Source organism: Toxotes jaculatrix, chromosome 14 (assembly GCF_017976425.1).
Source record: "Toxotes jaculatrix isolate fToxJac2 chromosome 14, fToxJac2.pri, whole genome shotgun sequence".
NCBI lineage: Eukaryota > Metazoa > Chordata > Actinopteri > Toxotidae > Toxotes > Toxotes jaculatrix.
In genome coordinates, this window is record NC_054407.1 from 13,818,704 (window position 1) to 13,842,391 (window position 23,688).

A 23,688-nucleotide genomic window follows, 5' to 3' on the forward strand; every position below is an offset into this window, starting at 1 on the left:
CAGTTGTTAACAAAAACTCCCTGTGCTGACTTCTCCCAGCTATAAACATACTGCATTGACAAATATATTTTTAAAAACAACTAACAATTCAGTATACAGATGCACCTAATAGTGACATATCATTATCTTAATAAAAACAAGGCTTACACAAATCATCAAAAGTAGCAAACGTATATTATTATGAAAAAGTTAGTCATTTGTAAAGTTTAAAAACAGTGAAGCAGTGAAAACAGTTCTGTGTAATTGTAACTTTTAAATCATCAGAAGAGCATCATCCCTTTAAAAAAAAATTACTTGCAACACTGGAAACCATTTCCCCAGTGTCATGTGCTGTTAATACTCAGTTGTTTAAAGAAGTAACACTTTCTGCTCTGAAACTTTGTGCCAAGACAATGCAGAGCCCCCTTGCAATTTCCTGCCTACAACAATAGTCTAAAGGGAGAGTGAGGGGTCCTGACTGGAAGTTCACCTCTTTCAGAAACCCTCAGACCTTCAGTGGCCCAGCAGGAAAACAAAGTGAAAAACTGCCCACAGTCATGAAGTGCCAAAAAAAAATGTGAGGAGAGGATGCCCAAAGCGTGGGAATTTCACCTATCATATTTTTCCCAAGAATCCCAGGCCTGAGTCCTGAGAGTCGTGACAGGATGTGTGAATGTGTTCGAGGAATTTAACCTTGTGAGTTCACGATGACTGACTGGGTGTATGCATATGTGTGTTACTGTTGTCATAACTTTGTTCTGTTTTTGCTCACCCAAACATGAAAGTGTCATCTGAGAAACATCCCGTCTTCCAAAATAAATTCAAAAACATTTATTCATCAGCCTGACAAAGCAGTGAGAAATTTCCGGGTCAGAGTGTTTAGATTAAGCATGCCGGTTGTGTTTGTTTTATCTACCGATTACCACATTTAAATTCTGTTTAGGTTGTCGTGTGAATTAAACGAGAGAGATACTTTACACTTTAATTAGCTAACTGTCTCCCACCCCCCTGTTTCCAGTCTTTGTGCTAAGCTAAGCTAACTGGGTGCTGGCTGTAGCTTCATATTTACCATGCAGATGTGAAGTGCGTCCCTCTTCTCATCTAATTCCCTGCAAGAAAGAAAAAAATGTCAAATTATTTCTTTAAAACAGCCCTAGGCAAAGTGTATGCATGATTGTCATGGTCTTAAGCAACACAGTACTAATATTCTTGATAACCTTTGTGACATTTCTGCCTGATTAGACATCATATAGGAATGTGGTGTGGCAGGAAATAAAGTATGTAAGATTTGAAAAAAGATATGATGCAACAGAAATGATGAGAAGGAATCAGGCCTATAACATGGTTCTATTTGTAAGCTATTAAAGACAATATTCTGAACTCTTTGTGAGGTCAGATGCCAGGTAACTCATAAAGTGAGCATGTTGTCTTTCATTTTGAATCATACTTTTCAAAAGAGCCACATACCAGGTTGGGGGTCTATGTTAATGGTGATCTTTTAGTTAAGTATCATTTGCAATGCAAGAATGTAGGAAAACTAAAAGCCCTACACTCATAAAGCTACTTGAGTATAAGAATGTAAGTATTACCACTGACATATACTCAGATCAAAGGAAAGAAAAAGTACAGAAAAAGTTAAACACCAGAATGATCCCTGTCAGAGAGTGAGAATTTGCCATTTGACAACTATTACTGATTCATTCATATATAAGCAGACTTTTTATGATGCATCTGGTTGAGGTCATGCTAGTTGTATTCTATGTTGTAATCTTGAACAATAAGAAATAGATGTACAAAGTAGCATAAAGTGGAAATTCTCAAGTACATGCATTTAAAAGTACTTGAGTAAATGTACTTAGTTACTTTCCACCACTAGCCTGTTTAAAGACCCCTTACATAAAGATATTTTCTTCATGTTTACATGCTTGACATCATTTATTTGTTTTGGAAATAGTTTTAACAAATATCTTTTGTTCTGATAAAATGGGGTAATTCCTACTTACAAACTGTACAAAAGAAATACTACTTTAAAGAAATACTTCCTCTTATCATATGGTCCAGGGAAATTCTGTATAGCTGAATGTTGACTGCATCATTCTTAGTTGGGTGCCACCTAGTGGTGAGAGGTTGTTTGCGTTTTCAAAAACTTTTTTTTTCTTATTTCTTTTTCTTTTTTTTTTTTTACACAGAGGGAGCTCTTGGGATATTTTTGCAGTTTTTCCATGTGGTCTCTCATGTGGTATGCAACTGGAAAAAGAAGAAGGCTCAGTGATAGTAAAGCAGGAGTCATGATAGAAGCCTGCACAGTTAAGAAAACAATGTAAGCAGATTTTTATGCAAAATACGCCCCACTCCACCCCCCGGCTTGAATGGACTGGCACAATCTGGACACAAATTCCACAGTCAATCTGAGCTGTAGCACTGCTAACTTATACCTACTTAATTTCAAATTTGTTATTCTCATGGCACGAAATAGTTTCTGATTTTTCTCCCTCATAAAGGATGCAAAAAAAACTTTCTGTCAGTGAAGTTGCTTTCCCTGCAGGGACACAGAGCTCTCAAGTATGCAGGATGTTTCAGGAATCACTTAGAAAGGGGACCAATAAATAAACAGAGACACACATGCTCATATACACACACTGGAACTAGCATGTTTCTCATCCTCTGTTTTGGGCCTGTAGGAGATGGGAGCCATGGCAACCAAATACCGAGGGGAGAAAAATCTGTGCGCTGCCTGGCCGAGCTCCATCCCTCTGGCAGTCATGCTCAAACTCTTGAATCCCATGACAAAAACAACATTCCTCATCTAAGTGATAGTCTTCAAGGAATTCCTGTTAAACAAAGACATTTCTCAGAGTGCATACCTCATTATATTGAAACCATCTGGTATAACGTGTGAATGTGAATTCTTCTACAGATCCACACAGAGATTGTCTTTGTGAACGCATTGTCTTTTTTTTTTTTAAACCACTGTATATACATACATGAGGATGTATTTGCAGTTATGAGACAATGTTCTTGTCTAGCATTAGTGTTTCTCTGGGGTGTTGGCAGCAAATCTACATCCTGATATAGGGGTAGTCTTCTGTCCTCTATCTCACACAAATAATTGTTTTGTTCTTGACCAAAGATACATAATGACCAATGAGGTAAAAAAAAAACAAAAAAAAAACAAACAAAGAACAAGAGAGTAACAGCTCAAAGCAAAATGGAAACATTGGCATTGGTTAACATCTCTGTTCATGAGTCTATCAAGCACAAATCATCATCAAAACATCACTGCACGCCTGAAGTTTGCCAAAGAGCACTTTGATTCTCTCTGAGAAAATGTTTTGTTGATTGATTATGGTTGAATTGTTTGGGAGAACACACAGCACTACGTATGGAATAAAAAAGGCTGAAAACATCATCCCAACAGTGAAGTACACTGGAGGGAACATCATGATTTGGAGCCACTTTGCTGCCTCTGGACCTGGACATGTCCACCATCATCGAGGGGAAAATGAATTCCCAAGTTTCTCAAAGTATCTTACAAGATAATGTCTGAGTGGCTGTCTTCCAGCTGAAAGTCAGTAGAAGACGGGTGATACAGCAGGCAATGATCCTAAATATGGAAGTAAGTCTGATCTGCAGCTAATGTGAGCTCTTGTTTGAGGTTATTGCTGCCAAAGGAGGTTCTATCAGTTATTAAATCCAGATCAGATCACATTTCATGACTGAGAAACTGTACATATACAATACAGGATCACAGTAGTGGAATAATGACAAAGTTAAACACTGTATATTTCAGTTCACTGGACCAAGACTGACATCCATGTCTCACTGCCAGGTACAGGCAGTACAGGAAAGCTGGATCACGAGCCAAGTAAAGCAGGCAACGAGCCCCAGATTCACTGAAAGTCATTTGGTTTTGGTAATTTGACTAATTGAAAATTTATATTGCTAAGTATCATTAAGTACAATATGAGCATGTCTTACATTACTGTTTTTTTTTTTTTTGGCCATGTCTTGTAGTGAACCTGATGCCAAAATCTAGTTTTATATAATTATAATTTAAATAATTTAATTTAGGCACCGATCTACCCCAGCTCCCCGGGCTCCTCCTAGGGAAGCCCCCTGCCACAGTGTCTCTTGTGCATGTGCATGCTTGTGTGTGTGTTTCATTCACTTGGTGTGGGTAAAATGCAGAGAGTAATTTCCCCAGCTTGAGGGATTAATAAAGTATAAACTTAAACTTAACCTTAAACTAATACATCTCACATGGTGCATATTCCTAAATAAAACTGTTTAGTCAAATTTCTACAAAGTAACACAAATCAGATATTATTTCAGAGTGCTGGTTTCACTGGACTTAATATTAACTTGGAGGCAGCTGGCCCTGTAACTCCTTAATCTGGGTATGCACTACAGTGATCGTCTGTCCGTCACTGGTAGCAACCTTGAGAGTCTGGAGGAGGCCGAGAGATGTTGTGGAAAGCCCACTGCAAGATGCCGTCGATGGAGCCCTGCTGAGATGCAAAGAGCAGAAAGAAAAAAACAGTAGGATCAATCGTTGCACACAAAACCACCATATGGTCACATGGTAAACGTGTGTGTGTGTGTGTGTGTGTGTGATGCCATTAAAAAACAATGATATCACACAACAGCAGTTTTTACTGGCCTTGTAGTAGCTTGGAGAGCGTCAGGGTAGCAGAGAGGATCTTAAACTTCTGTACACACACACACACATTTCGGGCCATGCAAAATACTAAACAACACCATGACACATCACTATCACTTATTGTTTGGTCCTGGACGCTGTGTTTTACCATGACAGCTCACTTCCTGTCTGTGTGATAAGAAATTCAGCCATCTTGTGTCTGGCATGCACAACTAGGTTCATTCATATCACATCTACATCTGTGATATGGACATGTAACTGAGGTCCACTCACATCTCCCAGGATGGAGTCCAGATCATCTTTGTGGAGGAGCGGCTCAGGGACAGAGGAGCTCTGATCGTGACTCAATGTGTTTTGAACCACTGGAGTGAGCTGGAGACACACGAGAGATTACACAGATTACACTCATATTCAGATTATATATGCTCTGTAGAGACACAGAATTTTCACAGACTATTCAGCCGTCATGTACATGTGCAGACCCACCTGTACACCTCTGGATTCAGCCTCTTTCTCTGCAGAGCTGCCCCAGGGCCTGGAGCAGGATGAGCAGATGGATCTCCCTCTAGCAAATACACACACACACACATACACACACATGCACGCATGCACACACACACACACACGCACTGAGTGCTAAGTCTGTTCTTAGTGGCGTATAATGTTACTGTGAATCAATATGTAATTTCCAACACCCAAGAGGATTACAGAGGAAGAGCTTTAGACCCTTCATGTGGTGACTTACTACAAAACAAAATACTATCCAGTTATTTAAATGGAAACACCTCTATTGATCATGAGGGATCAATCACATGGATTCAGCTTTCCTTTGTGATCTAGATCTCTGGCAGCATTTTGTAAAAATCACCAATCCCATTATAGTATATACATTATACTATACACCCTGCTGCAGTGAGGGTAAGCACACACCATTAATGCACATCAACAGCAATACAAGCAAGAATCCACAGGACACTCACAGGAAGGATTGTATGTACACAATGGAAATAATGTTGTAGTGATGCTAAGATTAGGATTTGTCAATAAGCTTCTGGGAACTAAACACACTCTAGACATTGTCTGTCATCTTCTGAAACAGCTTCGTTATGAGAGTGCAGGATGTAATTCTGTTTTAGAAGAAGAGATGGGTGGGTGTCTTACTTGGAGAAGAGGCAGTGTACGTGGAAACGCTCCAAACACTGGAGGCATTGAGTCAGGTCTCCTCCTCCGAGGTGACAGACACCACACACCTCCCTCACGCTGACCAGATCTCCACCTCCGCACTTGGATACATATTTAAGAAAATAAGACTATTTTTACAAGTAGCAGTGACAGAAAATTACAAAATGCTAAACGAGTTATCAACAAAATGTTGAGCTGGAGATTTAAAAAAAAAAAAAAAAAAAGACAGCAACAAGCAGAACACCATCAGGTCTTTACCTGGTTTCTGGCACTGGGCCCATTCATAGAAGCTGTGACATTAGTGAAGGAAGACGATGACAGCGACGAGTAGAAGGAGACGTCTATGATGGAGCTATTGGAGCTGGTGTTTGTTTGCTGAGGCTGGGCCACGAGTGCCTGTAAATAAAATGTTTTGAAAAACAGAGCTTCTCATATGTGCAGGCAGGATCGCTTAAATTGTATTGTCCAGTCACTGGCTTATGGTCTTTGAGGCAAATTTGTGATTTTGGGCTACGCATATAAAACTGACCTGACTAGAACTGGCTAAAGAGGAGGGGAGCAATGTTGGTGACCATTTGTGCTGAAAACTATGGGAAATCTTTTTTTCAGGAAGGAAATCATTTCATCACCTGTGTAACTCAGTAAATACTAAACCCATTACTATCATCAAAATAGCCATCATAATTTAATAATACTTGATCGTGGTTGTAGAGATTGTCATACAAAAAAGCATATATTTTTCCAGAATGCACTGTCTAAATAAACTTCTTTATCTAATCTTTATCTCTCAGGATCTTACTTGTAAAGGTAGTTGGTCTTTCTCCCTTTTCACTCTGTTGCCACAGCACTGCTCACACTGCCAAGTACCCCTGCAGATTAGAAATTTAATGTGACATTAAAACCTGCTTCTCAGAGCAGGGGTTGAAAAAACAAGGTGTCCGTGAAACACAGCTAAGTAGATTTAAGTGGTCTGAACCTTTCTGATTTCTCACCTTGGTATGGATGTGAGTGGAGGGTTGAGGCAGGTCAGATGAAAAGCTCGAGGACAACCATCACAACAAATCAGCTCCCCTCCATCCTTACATACTGCGCACTCATCATCATTATAGTGAACCTGAAGACACACATGTGCAATGCATATAAGACACATGTAAGGCAAATACACACACTCAAAATCAGAGGAAAGCCAGGTGACAGCAATTAAGACTGAGTGGAGCGGGGACATTTACCATGCCTGTGGTTGTCTCCCCCTTGTGGTGAAATGTGTCCTGAGCAGCCTTGGACTTGGATGCTGTACTTGTCTCTTCTAATGGACCACAAGAGTAAAACTCCCCACCAACTTTAATGCACTTTCTGGCAGTTCCTGCCAAATAACAGCCACAGATTCAGTGCTGATATTCAGACAAGAAAAGTTACCACTAGAGGCATATTTCAGACCTAATTTAAATCAAATTTACTAGAGGAAAACATCATATTCTTTCATTACTTTGATGCTGTTTAATGGAGACATGTACATTATTGTCCTCATGATGCAGAACAGGTTGATCAATATTTGGGAAAGAAAAAATAAGTTGGACTTTCATGCCACGGCTTACCATCTGAGCCAAACACCTGCTTGATGTGGATCTTTTCTTTGGCTTCATGGCTGACTGGTGGCTCAGAGGAGGAAGAGGACAGGGTCACTCCACTCTGGACTGAAGAGGACACTGCCTGCACACCTGAGGCAGAATTGTGGTTAAACGTATTTGTAGAATAAAAGAATATGTAGGTGTATAATTATGGGGTTTTTTTCCAATTTATTTGAAATTACTATTTCCAGTTGATAGCTGCATGGCTTGAGCTTCACTCTTCAATCTGTATAACTTCACTTTACTTCCTGGAGCAAAAATGGAAAAACACAAGATAATGTAATAGTAAATAATTAGTAGTAAGTAATTAAAGTAGTAAATAATTTTTACTGAATGCATAACCATGAAACTTGTAAAAATAAGTGTTGAACTGTCCCCAGAAGTATTTTTAATGTTAAATTTCATTCTTATTGGCCACAAAATTATGGCAAAATGTTTTTTTCTTGTCCTTCCTGTCTTAATCTTGAAACACAATAGGCTGCAGTGACCAATCTAACAATGTTAAGAATACAGAGTCAAAATGGGTGTATTATGGGAAATAACCTGGTCCATCGCTTGTCTTGGCGTGATACTGTGAATGTCGATTGTGAGAGTTGGCCTCTCTGTCCTCGTGGCTTCTCTTCTTCATGTGAGGAGTTTTGTCACCTCCAGAGGATCGCTTCTCACTTCTGGAACCAGCAGCATCTCGTCCTGGAAAGAAAGTCAAAACGAATCAGCGATGATACAGAAGATTAAAGACTAAACATATAGATGGAAATTCTGTCTGTCCAAAAGGTCTTAATGATGACTGGCAGAACAGTAAAAAAAAAAAAAAAAACTACTCTAACAACCTTAAGGATTTAAAAGAATCTAATTTTCTTGCCGTAACCTCAGAAATATAACATTTGGAATAAGAGCCTGTTCTCTACAAGGCATTATGGTCAAGTTGAGTTTTACTTGACATAAATCTCAACTTTGATTGACTAAACTGAAAATTTAATAAAATATAAGAGTGTGCACAGAAAAATCATACTGAATAATTATATAATGGATATCATCCTGTTCCTCGGTGCTAACCCAGTTAGTTTTGAATAAAGTCCAGTCCCAGTTTGGAAAAAAAAATAACAGAAATAAAAGAACATCACTAATATTTTTATGCAAAGTCTTGTAATTATTGAACTTTCCATAACACCTGAACATCACATACTGGACTGCAGGTTAGTGAGCAGTGTCTGCAGTTTAGGGTAACTGTCCAGGTTGTAGTCTTTGGTCATGTTGCTCCAGAAGGCCTGGATGGTGGATCTGCTCTGCTCCAGGACCCAGGACAGGAGCGAGTACATGGACTTGTGGATCCCTTCTCTACTCTCCTTCTCTAGAGTGTCCTACAAATGCACACAAACAGCAAGATAGAGAGTATACTGTAAGAGTTTGCAACTGAAGTAAAATCATATATTAAAAAAAGCCATAATCTTGACAGATATTTCAGGCTTGTAAGTAGATGAGTAGATGACATGGCCTGTTGGTATGTTTTAATTGAAACGTTTCTGTCTTACCTTCAGCAGTTCGTCGGTGATGATGTTTTTGTCTGCCAAACCATAGACGAGAGGGAAAGGGTCATCTACAGCCATGGCTATGTCTGTGCGCAGCTCCCTCAGTAGGGAGCGAAGGTTTGAGTCCCTGAAAGCCTCCACTCTGGACATGATCCGCTTTGTGTGTAAATGAGATACAAATTGACCTGGACTTGAGATCCTACAAGTGGTAGTTTGGATGTAAGAGGTGTGTCCTACTCAGGGAAGGAAATATTGTACAGGTGCATTGTTTCATGCTGACTGGGTATGTGGGACATGCTGAATTCTTTGTGTTCAAGACAATCTTATTTCATGTAATTCTGCATTTTCTGCTTTTAATCCGAGCTTACCAACACATTCCCATTCACACAAATCACACAACCACAAGACTTTCCGAAACTCCACAGTGAAGGTTTCACCCTTGGGGAAACCCTTGGAAGGCCACCCCGCCGACATCTTGTCTCTGTGGACTTCATCTGTCCACTAACAGCACTAACTGCCTCTGTCCGCCTGTTGAACCCTCAGGGGATCAAATGACGTGCTGTCAGTCCAGGGGAATACCTGTCCTCATCACCAGGAGAAATAAATGTAAGTGACCCGACAAGTCACAGTGACAGTTTTCTTGTTAAAAGGTTCTTTCCACCTCAACTTCCCCTTAACTATCAGATTTTCAGACACTGACTCACTGCATGGAGTTCAAGATTAGTGTAATAATTAGGACTTTGCAATGGGCAGGAGTAAATGAACACTGTAAACAATAAACTGATCGACGATTGATTGTATAACTGGTTGATTAGTATGCTCTCAGCACAATTTCCTCATCTGCTGTTACTGTGTCACTTTTGTCTCACTGAATAAAGTAAATACATTTTTGCAACAAAATAAAACCTTTTTGCATTTATTTAAGTTTATTTGCTGCCGTTGACTAAATATGAAAGTTAGCACTTTGCTTAGGAACAAGCATTATGCAGCAGCACACCAGACTTGACTCATTTTATCAACTGATCTCAGTCTTCAGACAGTTGATTGGTCAAGCTGTGTGCTCTTGATTGGTTGGAACAAAAACCTGCAGCCACATGGCCCTTTGTGGAACAGTTTGGACACCCCTGCTCTAAAGTGTCGGTTAGATTTCAGTTAATTGTCAGTTAAGGCTAACTGTTAGCTTGCCAGTTACATAAAATTCTAAAGTTAATTAAGAGTTAACAATTTGTGAAATCTGTGTTCTCTTTCTTGATAAGAGTGAGATGATAAATACAGCACTCATATCTGTTCATTTAATACAGCTGAAGCTAAGAGACAGCTAGCTTAGCTTTGCATAAAGACTGGAAACAGGCAGAGTGGCTGGCTCTGGCTCATGGCTCTGTATATGTAGTTTGTTTAGCCGTACAAAAATCAAAGAGAAAACATGACGTAGTTTTACGGAGGTTATGTCCTGGACTTCTGGCCAGAGAGGATGGAGGTGTGATATCCCTCTTTTTTTTTTACAAAGGCTACGTGTAACATTATTCAAAGGTATAAAAAGAAGTTATATTTGGTAAATGATGCTCAGAAAAAGTTACGGCTTATAAGTGTGGTGTAAACAAAGCTACTTGACAGAAATTAACAAAACTATGAAACTATATTTTCAGTTAATTAACGTTTAGTTTTAGCCTACACATCTTTTCTTTTACTATGTCTGTCATTATATAAAATGTAAGCAATGATGTGGTTAAACCTGACTCTATTGATAATAAAATGATTCAATTAAACCGAACATAAAAGTCAAGATATCATTCAATAGAGTCGACCATTTTGCTACCAGGTAAATGTTGATGGTTAGGAGAGTGAAGCCCTTTAATCTGTAATTTATTAATCATTAAACATTATTACATTATTCATACTGGTGAACAAGGACCACTTCTACAGAGGGACGTTCACAACATACATATTACATTATTATATACAGTGCAGTGCATTACAGTGGATCGTTATATGTGTATTACCGGGATGGAGGGATGGGGAGACTGGGAGGAGAGAGGGATAAAGGGAGGAAAGGAGGCAAAGGAGAGGAGTGGTTGGAGGGAGGGTGGAGTTGTGATAGTAAGTTGTCTTTTTATTAGTTCTTTTTTTTTAACCACAGTACAGTTTGTTCTATAAAAGTTAAACCCATAGAGAGATAGAGTGCCACATTTCACAGCTACTGTTAGGTGAACCTACTGGAAGTTGACTCTTGTGGGAATATCAAATGAGATACGTTTTGTCATGAGATGCTATAGAGAGATGCTATAAAACATTCTAAGATAGTCAACCTCCTTCCAGAGTGCGGAGACCCTGGAGGGCAGGCCAAAGGTCAAAGGTCAAAGATCAGATCAGCGTGCATGCGTGCTGCAGACATTCAGACGTGTTCGGCCCCCCCCACTATTTCTCCTTCTATGTTTAGGCATCATTTTTGGTGCTTTCCCTTTTTATATATAAAAAATACAAAACATAACAGCGAAAAGAATTCCATTGGTTGTCCCGTTTTTCTCCCTGTTTCATTTTTCCAAAACTGCTTTTTGTTCATTTTCATTTCAGTGTTTTTTTTTTTCTCTTTCCTTTTCTCTGCCAGTCACTTACATATTGACAAAGTATACAATATTTTACAACTGAACAAGACTGAGAGATAACATTTGATTTGTCCAATCAGATACAAGGCCCGGATCCCATATCCAATTAGAGAAGTCAACTGGAAGCTAACCAGTAGTAAGCAACACAACAAGCCTATGGTGTGAAGGGAGCTGTCCGATAGCAGCTCTGCATTAACATGAGCACCCGCCCTCAGGGACAGTAGGCTCTGCTGGTTTGTCCAGCTTGATGTCAATCACTGGGAATTGTCCAGTTAAGGAAAAGTCAGGTGGCTGAGAAAAAAATCAAATGGGTAATACTGCATTCATGCAACATTGGCAGCTATAGCTTTATATATATAGCTATAGCATTACTCAACAACAGCACAAGGTCATAAGATTAACAATAAAAGTACTTCATTCTAAAAATTTGTACTAGTAAGCATATCATAATTTTAAAACAAATGATACCATAACTAATGTCTTTGTAATGCTGGCACCATGTTTGCCTGCTTTTCTCATCTTGTAAACCAGCAATAACATTTCTTTGCACCATAATTACTGAAGAGATTATAAGTAATCTAAAAAAATACTAACAATACAGGGTGGTTTATTTCTCTTTGGCTCTGAAACATAATGTTGCTATTCCCTTATTCCCTAACCTATTGTCTTCTTTCCCTGTACGTGATTATTTGTGAGGTATTAAATGGCCTAAATAGTGGAACTGTAATTTGGAAGCTTTAATCTAAAAATGAATGTTGGTACATTATCTTTTCAAACAGTCCCTCTCCATCCTCCATCACACATCCTCAGCACATGTCATTTCCTATACAACCACCAAGTGGTGCTATACCCATGGATCCACACTAGCGTCCTGGCTCTGTGCATTTCTTCTCTATTAAGCAAAAAAGGTTAAATGGCTCATGCCTTGGTAGACAGTAGGCTGGACGGTCTGTTTGTAATAGTGCCAGCAACCACTAAGAGATTAAAAATAAGCTGCCTGTTTCTCAGCTCGGCGCAGTGAGTCACAGCTGCTGTAAAGGATACTGCCTTCAGGATTTGCATCGTCCAAGCTTTCCATTCCAGGTAGGGCTGCTGCAACCCGACGAAACAACTAGTAGGAGGGAAGAGGAGGAGGGCAGAGAGGAGAGGAGAGGAGAGGAGGGAGAGGTAGAGTCAGTAAGAAAGAATATGTAGAGAGAGGTGAAAACGAGAGAGCAAGCACAAGAGGGCAGGTGTCCTGTATAGACTACAGCTCTTTCTTCGTATGTTTTTGTATTTATGTAGTAAATTATTTGGGGATAATGGGTGTTTGCACGTAACAGTAGGTGGAACTGTCATTTTTTAGCAGTATATATATGCGTGTTTACATGGATATTTGCCTGACATAGGACATTTAAGAACAATATGTTGTATCACTAAATTTTTGGGCAGTGGTGTGTTAAGTATTCATCACCTTTGCTAAAGAAGAGAGATGTTAGTATAGTAAGTAGGTAAGTATAGGGGGAAAAAAGCTACATTTTACTGTTGTAGTTGGTCAAGGTTAAGCTTGTTTTAACTATTTTGTATTCTGTCAAACAGTTTATCTATAACCATGCATCGTATTTTATAAGCATATCTTATGACTAACTTTTCTGTGTAAAATCCTGATTAGTAAAATAACCCGCTGTCAGAAAAATTGAATAGTTTTCCTCAGAGCTGTGGTAGAGCAGAAGTATAAGGTGGCATGAAATAGAAAAATTTGAGTACAGGTATTTCAAATTAGTATTTAAGTGCAATACTTGAGTAAAGGTACTTAGTCACATGCCAGTTTTGGGGTGTTGGAAATGTTCAGTCAAAGCACAGGTTGCGCACACAATCCACAACACTTGTAATCACTGTTACACATATTTATACTTAATACATTTCGTTAATCCACATTGGTGACTCAATCACCTTGGATGGACACAAAGATGGCAGAGAATCTGAGAGCAACTGACGCCCAAAATGCTGTGAAATATGGTGAAACTGCAGGCATCACCTGTTTGACATTGCAGCCTGTTTTGGCACTGGTCTCGATGAACATGACGTTCAGCTCTTTGGCTCTCTGCTCCCCTTCCTCGATCGTGATTTGCCTGCAGGAGAATCAGGCCAGGCTCAGCAACTTGATGTTGAAGGCTAATTTATTCAATTCTGACATGTTGCCTTTAACAACATGCTTTCTGCTCAGTTAACAAAATATTTCCATGTCAAAGACTGTGTTAAATGTAGCTAAGTGTCTTTTATGAACCGTGTCTCACCTTTTCTCTTCCAGATCTGTTTTGTTGCCGACTAGCATGATGATGACATCACTTCCTCTCTCTGTCCTGACATCGTCAATCCATTTGCAGGTCTGCTGGAAGGAGTTGACATCTGTGGAGACCAGACTTTCAGTTTATGTCCATTCTCTTTTGTCTTTATGATGTTAAAATCCCATGAACAAATAGTTCATCTCAGCTGCATTTTTATGTATTATAGAAAGATTAAAACATCCACTACAGTACAATGCAGGCATGCACATGGGTAAATTAGCAGGTTGCTGCTCACTTGTAATGTCATAGACAACCACAGCTACTGTAGAGTCTCGTATGTAGCTCGGGATGAGGCTCCTGAAACGTTCCTGTCCAGCTGTGTCCCACAGCTGGAGCCTTACCTGCATTTGCACGCACACAGAAACACACACCTCCAGCAGCTGTTTCAACATCATATTACGTATAGAGCATACAGATGGAAAAGCCTTGTAAGCACACTTCCAAAGGGATAAGCCAGTATCAGCTCGTGTGCAGGCTGACAGAGCATAATATCCTGACAAAGAAACAGTATTAATACTGGCTAAAGAAGATGATCCATGGGAAAGGCTTTGACTTCTTAGGGCTAGAAAAGCCAAAGCACTACCAAAGGTTATTTCTCCCAGAAATAACCTTATGGTAATCATGTTAGACTGTGAAGAGAGCCGTAATTAAGCAAATCAAATCAAGGATTAGTCAAAATAGAGTGGAAATTGGGACATTTCTTACTTAGGATGTTGACTGACTAAAACCCCACAAGCACAAATAGATTAATTCATCTTAATGCGTGTATCCACATGTGAATTTTTAATGACAATCAAGGTTTCCTACTGTTCGGTCCTCCAGGTACATTGTCTTTGATAGGAAGTCAATTCCAATGGTCGCCTGTGGTGGAGAAAGACCAAAAGAAGGGAAAAAAATCATCAGTAAAACCCAGACTTTAAAAGCAAAATGTCTCCCTGCGCCATCTGTTGTCCCCAGCAGAGAGAATGTTGTGAAATAAGAAGAAAATAGAAAAAGCTGTAAAGAAAAAAAAATTGAAGCAGACTGAAAAACTAATTTCATTTGCATCGCCCTCAGGGTTTAATCACTGAGACTTCTTATCTACCTAACTTGTGAGAAAGGCAAGGGAAAGAATAATCTGTAATCTCTTTTTAAGAGTCTAATATTACCAAAATACTATTTCATTTTGATGATTCTATTGACAACATTCAAAATAGGGCATAATTCATGAAAACATATTTTACATGGACCCTGATTGTAATTTGTTTATCAAGTGGGCGTAATTAGTCACTATTATAACACAAAAGCCTTAATATATTGTTGACCTGCAATGTAATTAGTCCCATTATTCCTTTCATTCAAATCTAACAACTGAGGACACTGTGTAGACAAATTATTACACTCCACAAAGAAGAAAAAGAACTCACCCCCCATCACTTCTTAAATACAGTCATTAGCTATATCCATCATTATATCATACATTAAATTCTTCTAAATAAATTTCAAGGTTTCTGGATGTTTTTAGTTCTGAATCTGGTCTGAATCTTACCTGATATGTGTTGTCGAAACTGTCATACATGAATCTAGTGATGAGAGATGTTTTCCCCACTGGAACAGAGCACACAGATGTTGGTTTTCAGTAAGTGTATAAACACATCAATAAACAATTTCCTGAGTAAATTCAAAATAAGGATGTGAAAATGGGTTCAGGGCACCATTTTTGATCTAATAAGAACTGACATTTTGGTGGATTCTTCCCTCCATGACAACAACATACATTTCATTGCAAAGTAAATAATCATAATTAATATTCAACATTTTCTGTTCTCTAAATATCAGGTATGGTGCTTAACCCTGTGAGACCTGAACTATGAAAGAATGGTCAGAAAATTCTAATTTTTCAAATATGAACTCTTTATTTGTCCCTTTGACAAAATGTAAAAAAAAAAAATTAAAAAAAAAAAATTCTAAGTATATTTTTTGTTTGTATCACACATGTCAAAACATTTAGAAAAGTGAGGAGTGTCTACCAGTAGTCAGTATACGAGCATAAGAGTTCATCTAAAAGGGTTAAATGCAAAGTTTATGCTTGATGGTGATGCAATGAGTCCCAGAAATGTGGGTATCATATATGATACGTACGGGCTCACAGGGTTAATATATGCAGATATGGTCTGAAATTAATCTGATTATCAAACAGTTTTCATAAAAGGACAAAAAAAAGCTCAATCTGAAAATATTTTGATAATCAATTAATAATTTAAGTCATTTTTCATGCAAAAATACCAAAAATTCACTTGTTCCAGTTCCTAAAATGTGAGAATATTCCCTTTATCCTTTGACATATTTGAAAGTGAACTAAATATCTTTGGGTTTTTGACAGCTTCTCTGACAAAGCAAACAATTTGAAGATGTCACCTTGGGCTTCACAAATTTGCAACAGGCATTTTTCCGTATTTTCAGACAAAACAATTGATTTAATCAAGATAATAATCAGCAGAATGATCACTAATGAAAATACTTGTAAATTGAAGCCCTTAACTTTATTTTTCACACACAGATAAAAAATCCTAATAGCTGAAAAATATTTGGTCAAAGAGCAGCTGTGTCCACAAATTACAAAAAAAAAATCACCAGAGAGGCAGAAGTCCAACCCGTAACTACACGGATACAAAACACATGAAGATCTGAGACATTTAGCAATTTTAACAAACCCAGATGGCGACTTCTCCGAGGATCAATGAGCCTAGTGAGCTCCATTCTTAGTTACATCCCACCCAGCACCATCTTTAGCACCATTTTACATCAGATCTACAGGAGTGAGGACAGGACTTTTCCAGCAGGGCCCGGGCTCTCATGCAGAGTCCTCTATGCAGACAACAGTAGTTTTGAAGCCAGCAATGGGCAGTGGCCACACCAGGCCTCGATTCAGCACCATGGACAGCAACGTTGCAGTGCAGGCCACACAAACACACATGGAAGCTTTTAGTCGACACACAGCCTCCTCATAGACAGGCAGCACACAAATACACACACACAGGCGCACACACACACACACACACAGAAGCATCACAATGTAAGACACAAACCCCTGTGAAGCTGCTGTCATGTTAGGCCTAATTATGTGCATTCTGCTCTTTGCTGCTGTATTTTATGGGATGTGAGCTCCTCTGCTGCCACTCTGGATGTCTGATGTCTGAACACGTATTGAGGCAGCTTCACAGCACTAAACCAGTATCGATCAGCACCTCCTGAATTTGTGCCATCACATCAAACCACATACACAGCCGTTCCCACCCCGAATAGATGGATTATTGAATATATAGTATAACGTTGTGTCGCTGTTAAGTCCGTTTTTATTTGGTTATTTATGGGACCGAACCGGAGACTGCGAGGTTTAGAGATGCTACCGACATCGCCAGCCTAGGGTGTGTCCCGAACTGACACATGGGGACTGTTTATTTTCTTCTCTAATAAAAAAAAAGCACACACACACAAACGATTGGTGGAAAATACATAAGACGCCGTCATGTAATAGATTAGAGGGTTGTTAATGTTAGAAATGGGCGATGTAAGTGAAATAAAGCCGTTCTCTGGAAACAGGCTGTGCATATTTGTCGGTCACTGCAGCACATCAAAACATCCGAATCCATGTCGTCTGCTGTGATGCAAAATATGACAATTTGCGACAACTAAATATTCCTCGATGATATTCAGAAAAAAATGGCATTTATTTTCTGAGCGATCACAATGGTTATATTTAATCCAAGAGTGCAATTTACAGCCATGCGGTTTTTTACTCCCTTTTTTCCTTTCTCTCTCTCTCTCTCTCTCTTTTCTTCCTCGGTTAATCAAATTTTCTACAGCCACAGATTGTGTCAGGAGCATCATGGGCGTCAGATACAGCAAAGCCAGCCGGCACAAACCCCTGGATTCAGCTAAAACTTTCAAAATCAACACGATTACATACATGGCCTTCAACATATAGCTACGCATGTTTGGCATTAGTGGGGAGGATATGCCAAACCTCCCCAAGCACTGACTCACCGCTCTGCTCTCCCAAAAATACGAGTTTAAATTTCCTCAGGGGGTTCCCCAAATCTCCTCCAGCTGACATGGTGGCAGATAAAGAGCTCAACTTGGATTATTTTATATGTTCTTGTCGCTCGGCGTCTCGTCCGTCGTGGGTGCGCAGGGGGATCCTCCTCTCCTCACAGAATGATGGGAATGCAGCTCAGCATCCTCCTGTCAATTTAGGGAGCTTGTGCGCCTGCGCGACCTCACCTATTTCAGTCCCTCACCTTTCTATTGGGCCTGAAGCAAAACCATAGTTTCTGTATATCAGATAGAGGCTAATAAGCTGTCACCTATAGAGAGGTATTTGTAGGTTACTTTACTTCGGTATCACCAGTTTATGAGCCTTATACTCCCTTCACCACAATTCCTACATAAATATTGCACGTTTTACTCCTATGTTTATTTGACGACTATACATGTTAACAATGTTTCTATAAAACACATAATCATGTAACATATTGTTATGACTGAAAATATCCAATATTGCATACAGAATTAAGATTAGATTAGTTATGTAATTAACCAAATGACAGAAAATTAAGGACGATTAATTTATCGTTTAATTAATTGTGCAAACAAAAATACCAAACACTTGCTTGTTTCAGCTTCTTAAATGTAAGAATTTGCAGGTTTTCTTTGTAAGCTGAACATATTTGCGTTTTAGACTTTTGTTTGGACATCCCATCAGTTTGCCAAAATGAACACACCTACATAACGTTATTTAGTCCAAAAAAATGCCACATTTATCTTCATGTTCAAACCCTAATGTTCAAAATCAAACAGCTCTGCCTCCTTCTCTTTCCAGAAAGCAAAGCTGCGATCAATGTATTTACAAATGTCTTCGTTGTTGAAACAGCAGACGTCTGTGTCACTGCTGCACTCATCTGGAGTAGCAGCTTGAACTATAACTTTTGGTACTAGTCTGGAATCTGGCAACAATGATGATGATGGTGGTGGTGGTGATGATGGACTGCGGCATGGTCTTGATTCCCCAAAGAAGCGAACTTTGATGTCCTCGAAGCCGTCACTCCACTGTCGCCTCCCAGCCTGAATTTCCTGGAGAACAGCCTTGTGGAAGTCCCTCACCGTCTCCCAGGGGAAACTGCCAACATGGTCAAAGACTTCAAAGCAGAGGAGATGCCTCATCTTCCTCTCCTCGGGTAACAGTTCTTGCTCTAAGATATGGAAGTATCCCAGCATGAAGAGGTCGAGGGTCAAGCTGTCGTGGCTCACCGCAACACCGTCCACATCGGGCAGGAATTGCTCTGGGGAGTAGATTACGCGAGAGGGTGGTTTTTGTGAGTCGGAGGAGAACAAACGGGACTTTTGCCCCTCTTTGGGTTCTAGTTTATTCCTCCAGGAGTTTAGCATCTTGTCTACAGCGCCACGTTGTTGGCAGAACTGAAACATGGAGGTTATTCTCTGTTGGGGTGGTGCTGCTGTCACTCTCCCTGACTCTGCCTCCTGTCCTGGTCTTTGCCTTGCTGCTCTCACTGAAATAGCATATGCAGACTTCTTCCAGTGGCTCAGGAACAGCACCACTATACGCTCTTTCCTTAAGCTGGTGGTCTCCATCACAGGCACAAGTTTTTTAGAAGTATCACGATGGCTCGCCTCACAGCTGAGGCCTGTGCTGGCATTCTTGTTTCCTCCGGAGGCCTCAGCCATTACCTGGTTCTTCAGCCCCTGGCCTCCTTTCACAACCCCAGCAAAGGGATAAATACCACCGATCTGACCCTCAAAGTTTGATCTGAGGTTTCTGACAGACACTCCAGACTGTTGGATCTCCCTCTCCACCCTCTCTCTCCGTACTCTGCTGTAGCTGTTGGTCTCCAAACGATGGCTAAAAGCAGACGCCATACCTATGTGAGGTATCCTACATCCACTAGAGGTCTCCACATGTGCTGGCACAGTCTCTTGGCCCTGTTGCGTGAACCCCTGCCCTAAATCAAATCCTGAACAATCTTTTATGCCCTGCCACCCCTTCATTTCCTCCATCATACCTTGCACTATTCTTCTCTCACCGCCATCTTCTGTGGTTTGGGTCAGGTTAGCCACCAGTAGAGACATACTCTTGACAATCTCTGAAACACGACTGCACCAGGTAGGCAAAGTCAGGTGCATTTTCCCCTCTGCATCCATCTGTTGTAGCACCTCTTTGTTAAGGGAGATGTTGACAATGGGATCAGGTAAAATGGCCCTCAGCTCCTCAGTCAGCCTGGTCAGCTCCAGCTCATAGGCCTGGCAGCGTTTCTGCAGTGAAACATTATCAATCTGCTGCTGCAGATACACCAGGTCGTCCTCAGTGAGGAGCTCACCAAAAGGCCCCAAGACTGCATTGTGGGCTTGGGAGTATTTCCAGCCATCCACTGGTGTGTAACCATTAGTCATGTCCTGTTAGAGGGACAAAGCGATTTTAGGAAACAATACTGAGAGTTGATGATTTTGTTAAAGGAATAGTCCAGCATTTTGGGAAATACACTTAAAGTGAGATAACAAGACATGCTGTAGTGTTACTGGGTGCTGTGTACTGGACCACTTCTTGGCCAGGAGAACTTCCTTCCAGAAGCTGTGCCATCATCATAAAAAATGACTGCTCCTGGCCAATTAATAGTTGATTATATAAACTCCCATTACAACATAATGTGTTGTTTTTACACTTTGGTTTTGTATGCATTAAACAAGACTCTTTAAAAGTGCTGTAAGGCAGATTGTGTTACCTCTGGAGAGAGCCAGGCGAGCTGTTTCCCCCTCTTTACAGTCTTCATGATAAGCTAACTGCCTGCTGACAGCTTCATATTGATCATAGAGACATGAGAGTGGTATCCATTTTCTAATCTAACTCTTGGCAAAATAATTCCCAATTCCCAAAATGACAAACTATTCCTTCACCAAAATCTTCGCAAATATAATCCTTGCATAATTCCTCGCAAATATGATCATGGACACAGATTTGGGCTCATGCATACAAAAGTACAGATGACGAGTACCTGTCTCCTCTCTTCCTCCTCATCCTGCAGCCTGACCTGCAGCTGCCGCACCATCACCTGTCGCTTCCACTCTGCTATGGGGCAGCCGGCTTCGTCATGAGTGGGCACCAGGGTGTCAATGTCGGCCAGGATCACGTCAACGATTGGTACCTCCTCTAAAACCTCCTCACTGTCAAGCCTCTGTCAGCGTTCAACAATTTAAGACAAGACAGAGCGTGTCACTGCTGTGCTCCGCATCTGGACCCACAATTAACAGTATAACATGAACATAGGTCTGTAATTCAATCCTTTTTACATCTTCTAAAGGTTGTGCAGGTATCATAACACCGAACACCAGTAGCACAGGTGCTATAAATGACATAAAGATGACTTCGAATGACATCAAAATTATTACCAATGTTAAGTATTCTTTGTCTGTGTATATCCCATCCACCCTGGTGGCAATTTCAGTGATCTTTATTTAGATTTTCCACTTCCTGTTTATCTCAAAGGATGTGCCACCGTGCTCACCGTTGGTCCAGTGAAGACCGCGGTTAAGCCAGCATGCCTCAGAGACTTGATAGACTTCATCTGAGACATCAGGGTGAGATCCCTCTCTGGAGGCTTCAGATGGCTGAACGATGTCACCACTGTAAGCAATTTTTTTTTTTTTTTTTGAAAAAAAAGGTCAGAGGTCAGTGATTCAGTTTTAAAATCTATCAGTATTTTGCATCTATTTTTATCACCACACTGACATGCAGTATGTGGTGTCTGTGTTAATCACCTGAGGAGGCCACCTGTATGTGCTGAATGGAGCCTGTGGTGTGTTTTTTTGAAGTGGCAGCAGGGGTCAGAGAGGAAGAGGTCACAGGAAGTGAAGCAGGGTGGCGAGGCAGGGGGAGCACCTCCTTCACTGGCTGCTGGGGACACACACACACAGGAGGGATGAGTCATGGTTAAAGGGACAGTTCACCCAAAACAGAAAACATATTTTCCCCACTTAATGAAAACAGTATAGGCTATGGAAATTTTATTTTATTTTGGTCCCTGACTGTGGTGGGGGAAACTCAGCATGACAGTGCTCAGTGTTGAATGAGATTAATAAACCATCTTATCTTATATATTAATCTTTATTTTTGATGCAAATCAGCAAGCTGTCTTTTTTGCATAAAAATATTCAATTTTGACGTCAGTACAGCACATTACATGATGATAATGATGATCCTGTAGTTAAACCTTTTTCCCTCAACACACCCTCATTTCCCTCAACAAAACTAAAACACTTCCTAAACAAAGGGAGTCAAACGCCCTCTCGCCATTTCTTCATTTGTCTCTGCCTGTAATTTAATTCCCTCCATTGATGACTGGTCACCTTGCTGTTCTCCATGTTGACTCTGCTCATTCACACTCAGGTGTTTTAAAACAGCAGGAGCTCTTCTTCCTGAAAAAGGAAAAAATAACAATACAGTAACATCAACAGAAACCAAGCAAAAGAAGAACCCACCGATGGAGAAACGTGACACAGCTCACACAGCAGTGAACATCTCCAAAGTAATCTTCTAAGAGACTGAGACCCCCTAATGGCATGCGTGGGCACACACACACACACACGGTTAATGTAAAGAACAGAGGCCACAGCTCATAGTGCTTGGAATGAAAACAAGAAGTGGTGAAACTAGACCCCAGTCAGTGAATGTAGCATAGCCCACACAGAGAGCAGGAGAAATGGTGGCAGAGTTTGGAGAGACATGATATCCTATTTCAGGTGATTTTACTGTTTCATTAGGTTTTTTTTCACAAACTCTATGCCATTCAATAGCCTAAATACAGACAGCTACAGAGTTTTGCTGAAATTAAATGCATGGAATAGAATAAGAAGTAAGTTGCCATCTTAGTGGTAGCTTTGTAAATACTTTACTCTCTTGGCCAAGACACTACTGAAAAAGAATTTTTATTTTATCTCAATTAGGCTTTCCTGAGATACTAACTGTTCAATTAAAATGTTAATGGTGCACAATATTATTTTATTTTATTTTTAAAAGGTATCTCTGCACAAAGAAAGAGCTCAAAATCAATTCAAAATGTTTTGCTCACTCTTTTTTGATGTAATGTATCTTTCACTGTATTCTAGATTTTCCCTAATATTTTATTCAAAGTAATCATCATAACAGCTATTTGAACTTGTAATCATAATCTAAATGCACACAGTACTTACAGTGTAGTTCCAAAACTGTGAAATCACCAACAGTGTGACAACAGAAAATAATAAATGATGAAAAAAGATTTTAAAAAAAATAATAAAAAAATAATAATGTTATTGATAGAAAAAGGTAAATAGTAAGGAAAAAAATCCAAAAACTGTTGTCTACCTCTTCACTCTGGAGCAGCCAGTAAACAGTAAGACCAAGGAGCAGCATCACCTGGACCCAAACCTCAGATGGGGGGCCTTCTTAGTGTGCATAATTAAACAGGTGGGATAGGGTGACCTGCACCTGGAAGTATATAACGATAGCACTGTGAATGTATGTAGGAGACAACATACTGTACGCCAGTGGGACAAGTGTGTGTCTGTGTGTATGTTCGTGCACACATTCTCAACATGCTCAGGCGTGTGTGTGTTGGCTGTCTGACCACTGGCTTCCTGTAGCACTAGTTATCGACATTTTGTGACAGAGGATTTGGATTTGGAGTAACACAGAGTTTTGTATTTTGAGTATGCCTACTGAACTTTCTGTTTCTTTGATTTAGGTGTAGT

The 23,688-nt window shown here is 40.0% G+C and overlaps 3 protein-coding genes across 3 annotated transcripts; all 3 read right to left on the reverse strand.

Annotated features, from left to right (window-relative positions):
• Nucleotides 1-4,403: 4,403 nt before the first annotated feature.
• aire (autoimmune regulator) lies at nucleotides 4,404-9,128 on the reverse strand. Its single transcript, XM_041055956.1, has 13 exons — nucleotides 8,982-9,128; nucleotides 8,636-8,810; nucleotides 7,993-8,139; nucleotides 7,632-7,697; nucleotides 7,417-7,539; nucleotides 7,051-7,184; nucleotides 6,814-6,935; nucleotides 6,621-6,690; nucleotides 6,080-6,217; nucleotides 5,801-5,922; nucleotides 5,126-5,204; nucleotides 4,913-5,011; nucleotides 4,404-4,487 (listed from the first exon to the last, which is right to left on the reverse strand). Exons 1-13 carry the CDS (start codon nucleotides 9,126-9,128, stop codon nucleotides 4,404-4,406), a joined length of 1,506 nt encoding a protein of 501 aa, XP_040911890.1.
• Nucleotides 9,129-10,882: 1,754 nt separating this feature from the next.
• Nucleotides 10,883-18,087, reverse strand: rab6bb (RAB6B, member RAS oncogene family b). The gene is made up of 8 exons (XM_041055290.1): nucleotides 17,935-18,087; nucleotides 15,437-15,495; nucleotides 14,716-14,769; nucleotides 14,144-14,249; nucleotides 13,858-13,969; nucleotides 13,599-13,692; nucleotides 12,626-12,692; nucleotides 10,883-11,838 (listed from the first exon to the last, which is right to left on the reverse strand). Exons 1-8 carry the CDS (start codon nucleotides 18,002-18,004, stop codon nucleotides 11,774-11,776), a joined length of 627 nt encoding a protein of 208 aa, XP_040911224.1. The 5' UTR covers nucleotides 18,005-18,087; the 3' UTR covers nucleotides 10,883-11,773.
• A 639-nt stretch (nucleotides 18,088-18,726) lies between these two features.
• espnlb (espin like b) lies at nucleotides 18,727-22,320 on the reverse strand. The gene is made up of 6 exons (XM_041055193.1): nucleotides 22,306-22,320; nucleotides 21,718-21,853; nucleotides 21,465-21,583; nucleotides 20,955-21,134; nucleotides 19,989-20,358; nucleotides 18,727-19,868 (listed from the first exon to the last, which is right to left on the reverse strand). The coding sequence occupies exons 1-6, from the start codon at nucleotides 22,318-22,320 to the stop codon at nucleotides 18,727-18,729; spliced, it is 1,962 nt and encodes a 653-aa protein (XP_040911127.1).
• Nucleotides 22,321-23,688: the final 1,368 nt, after the last annotated feature.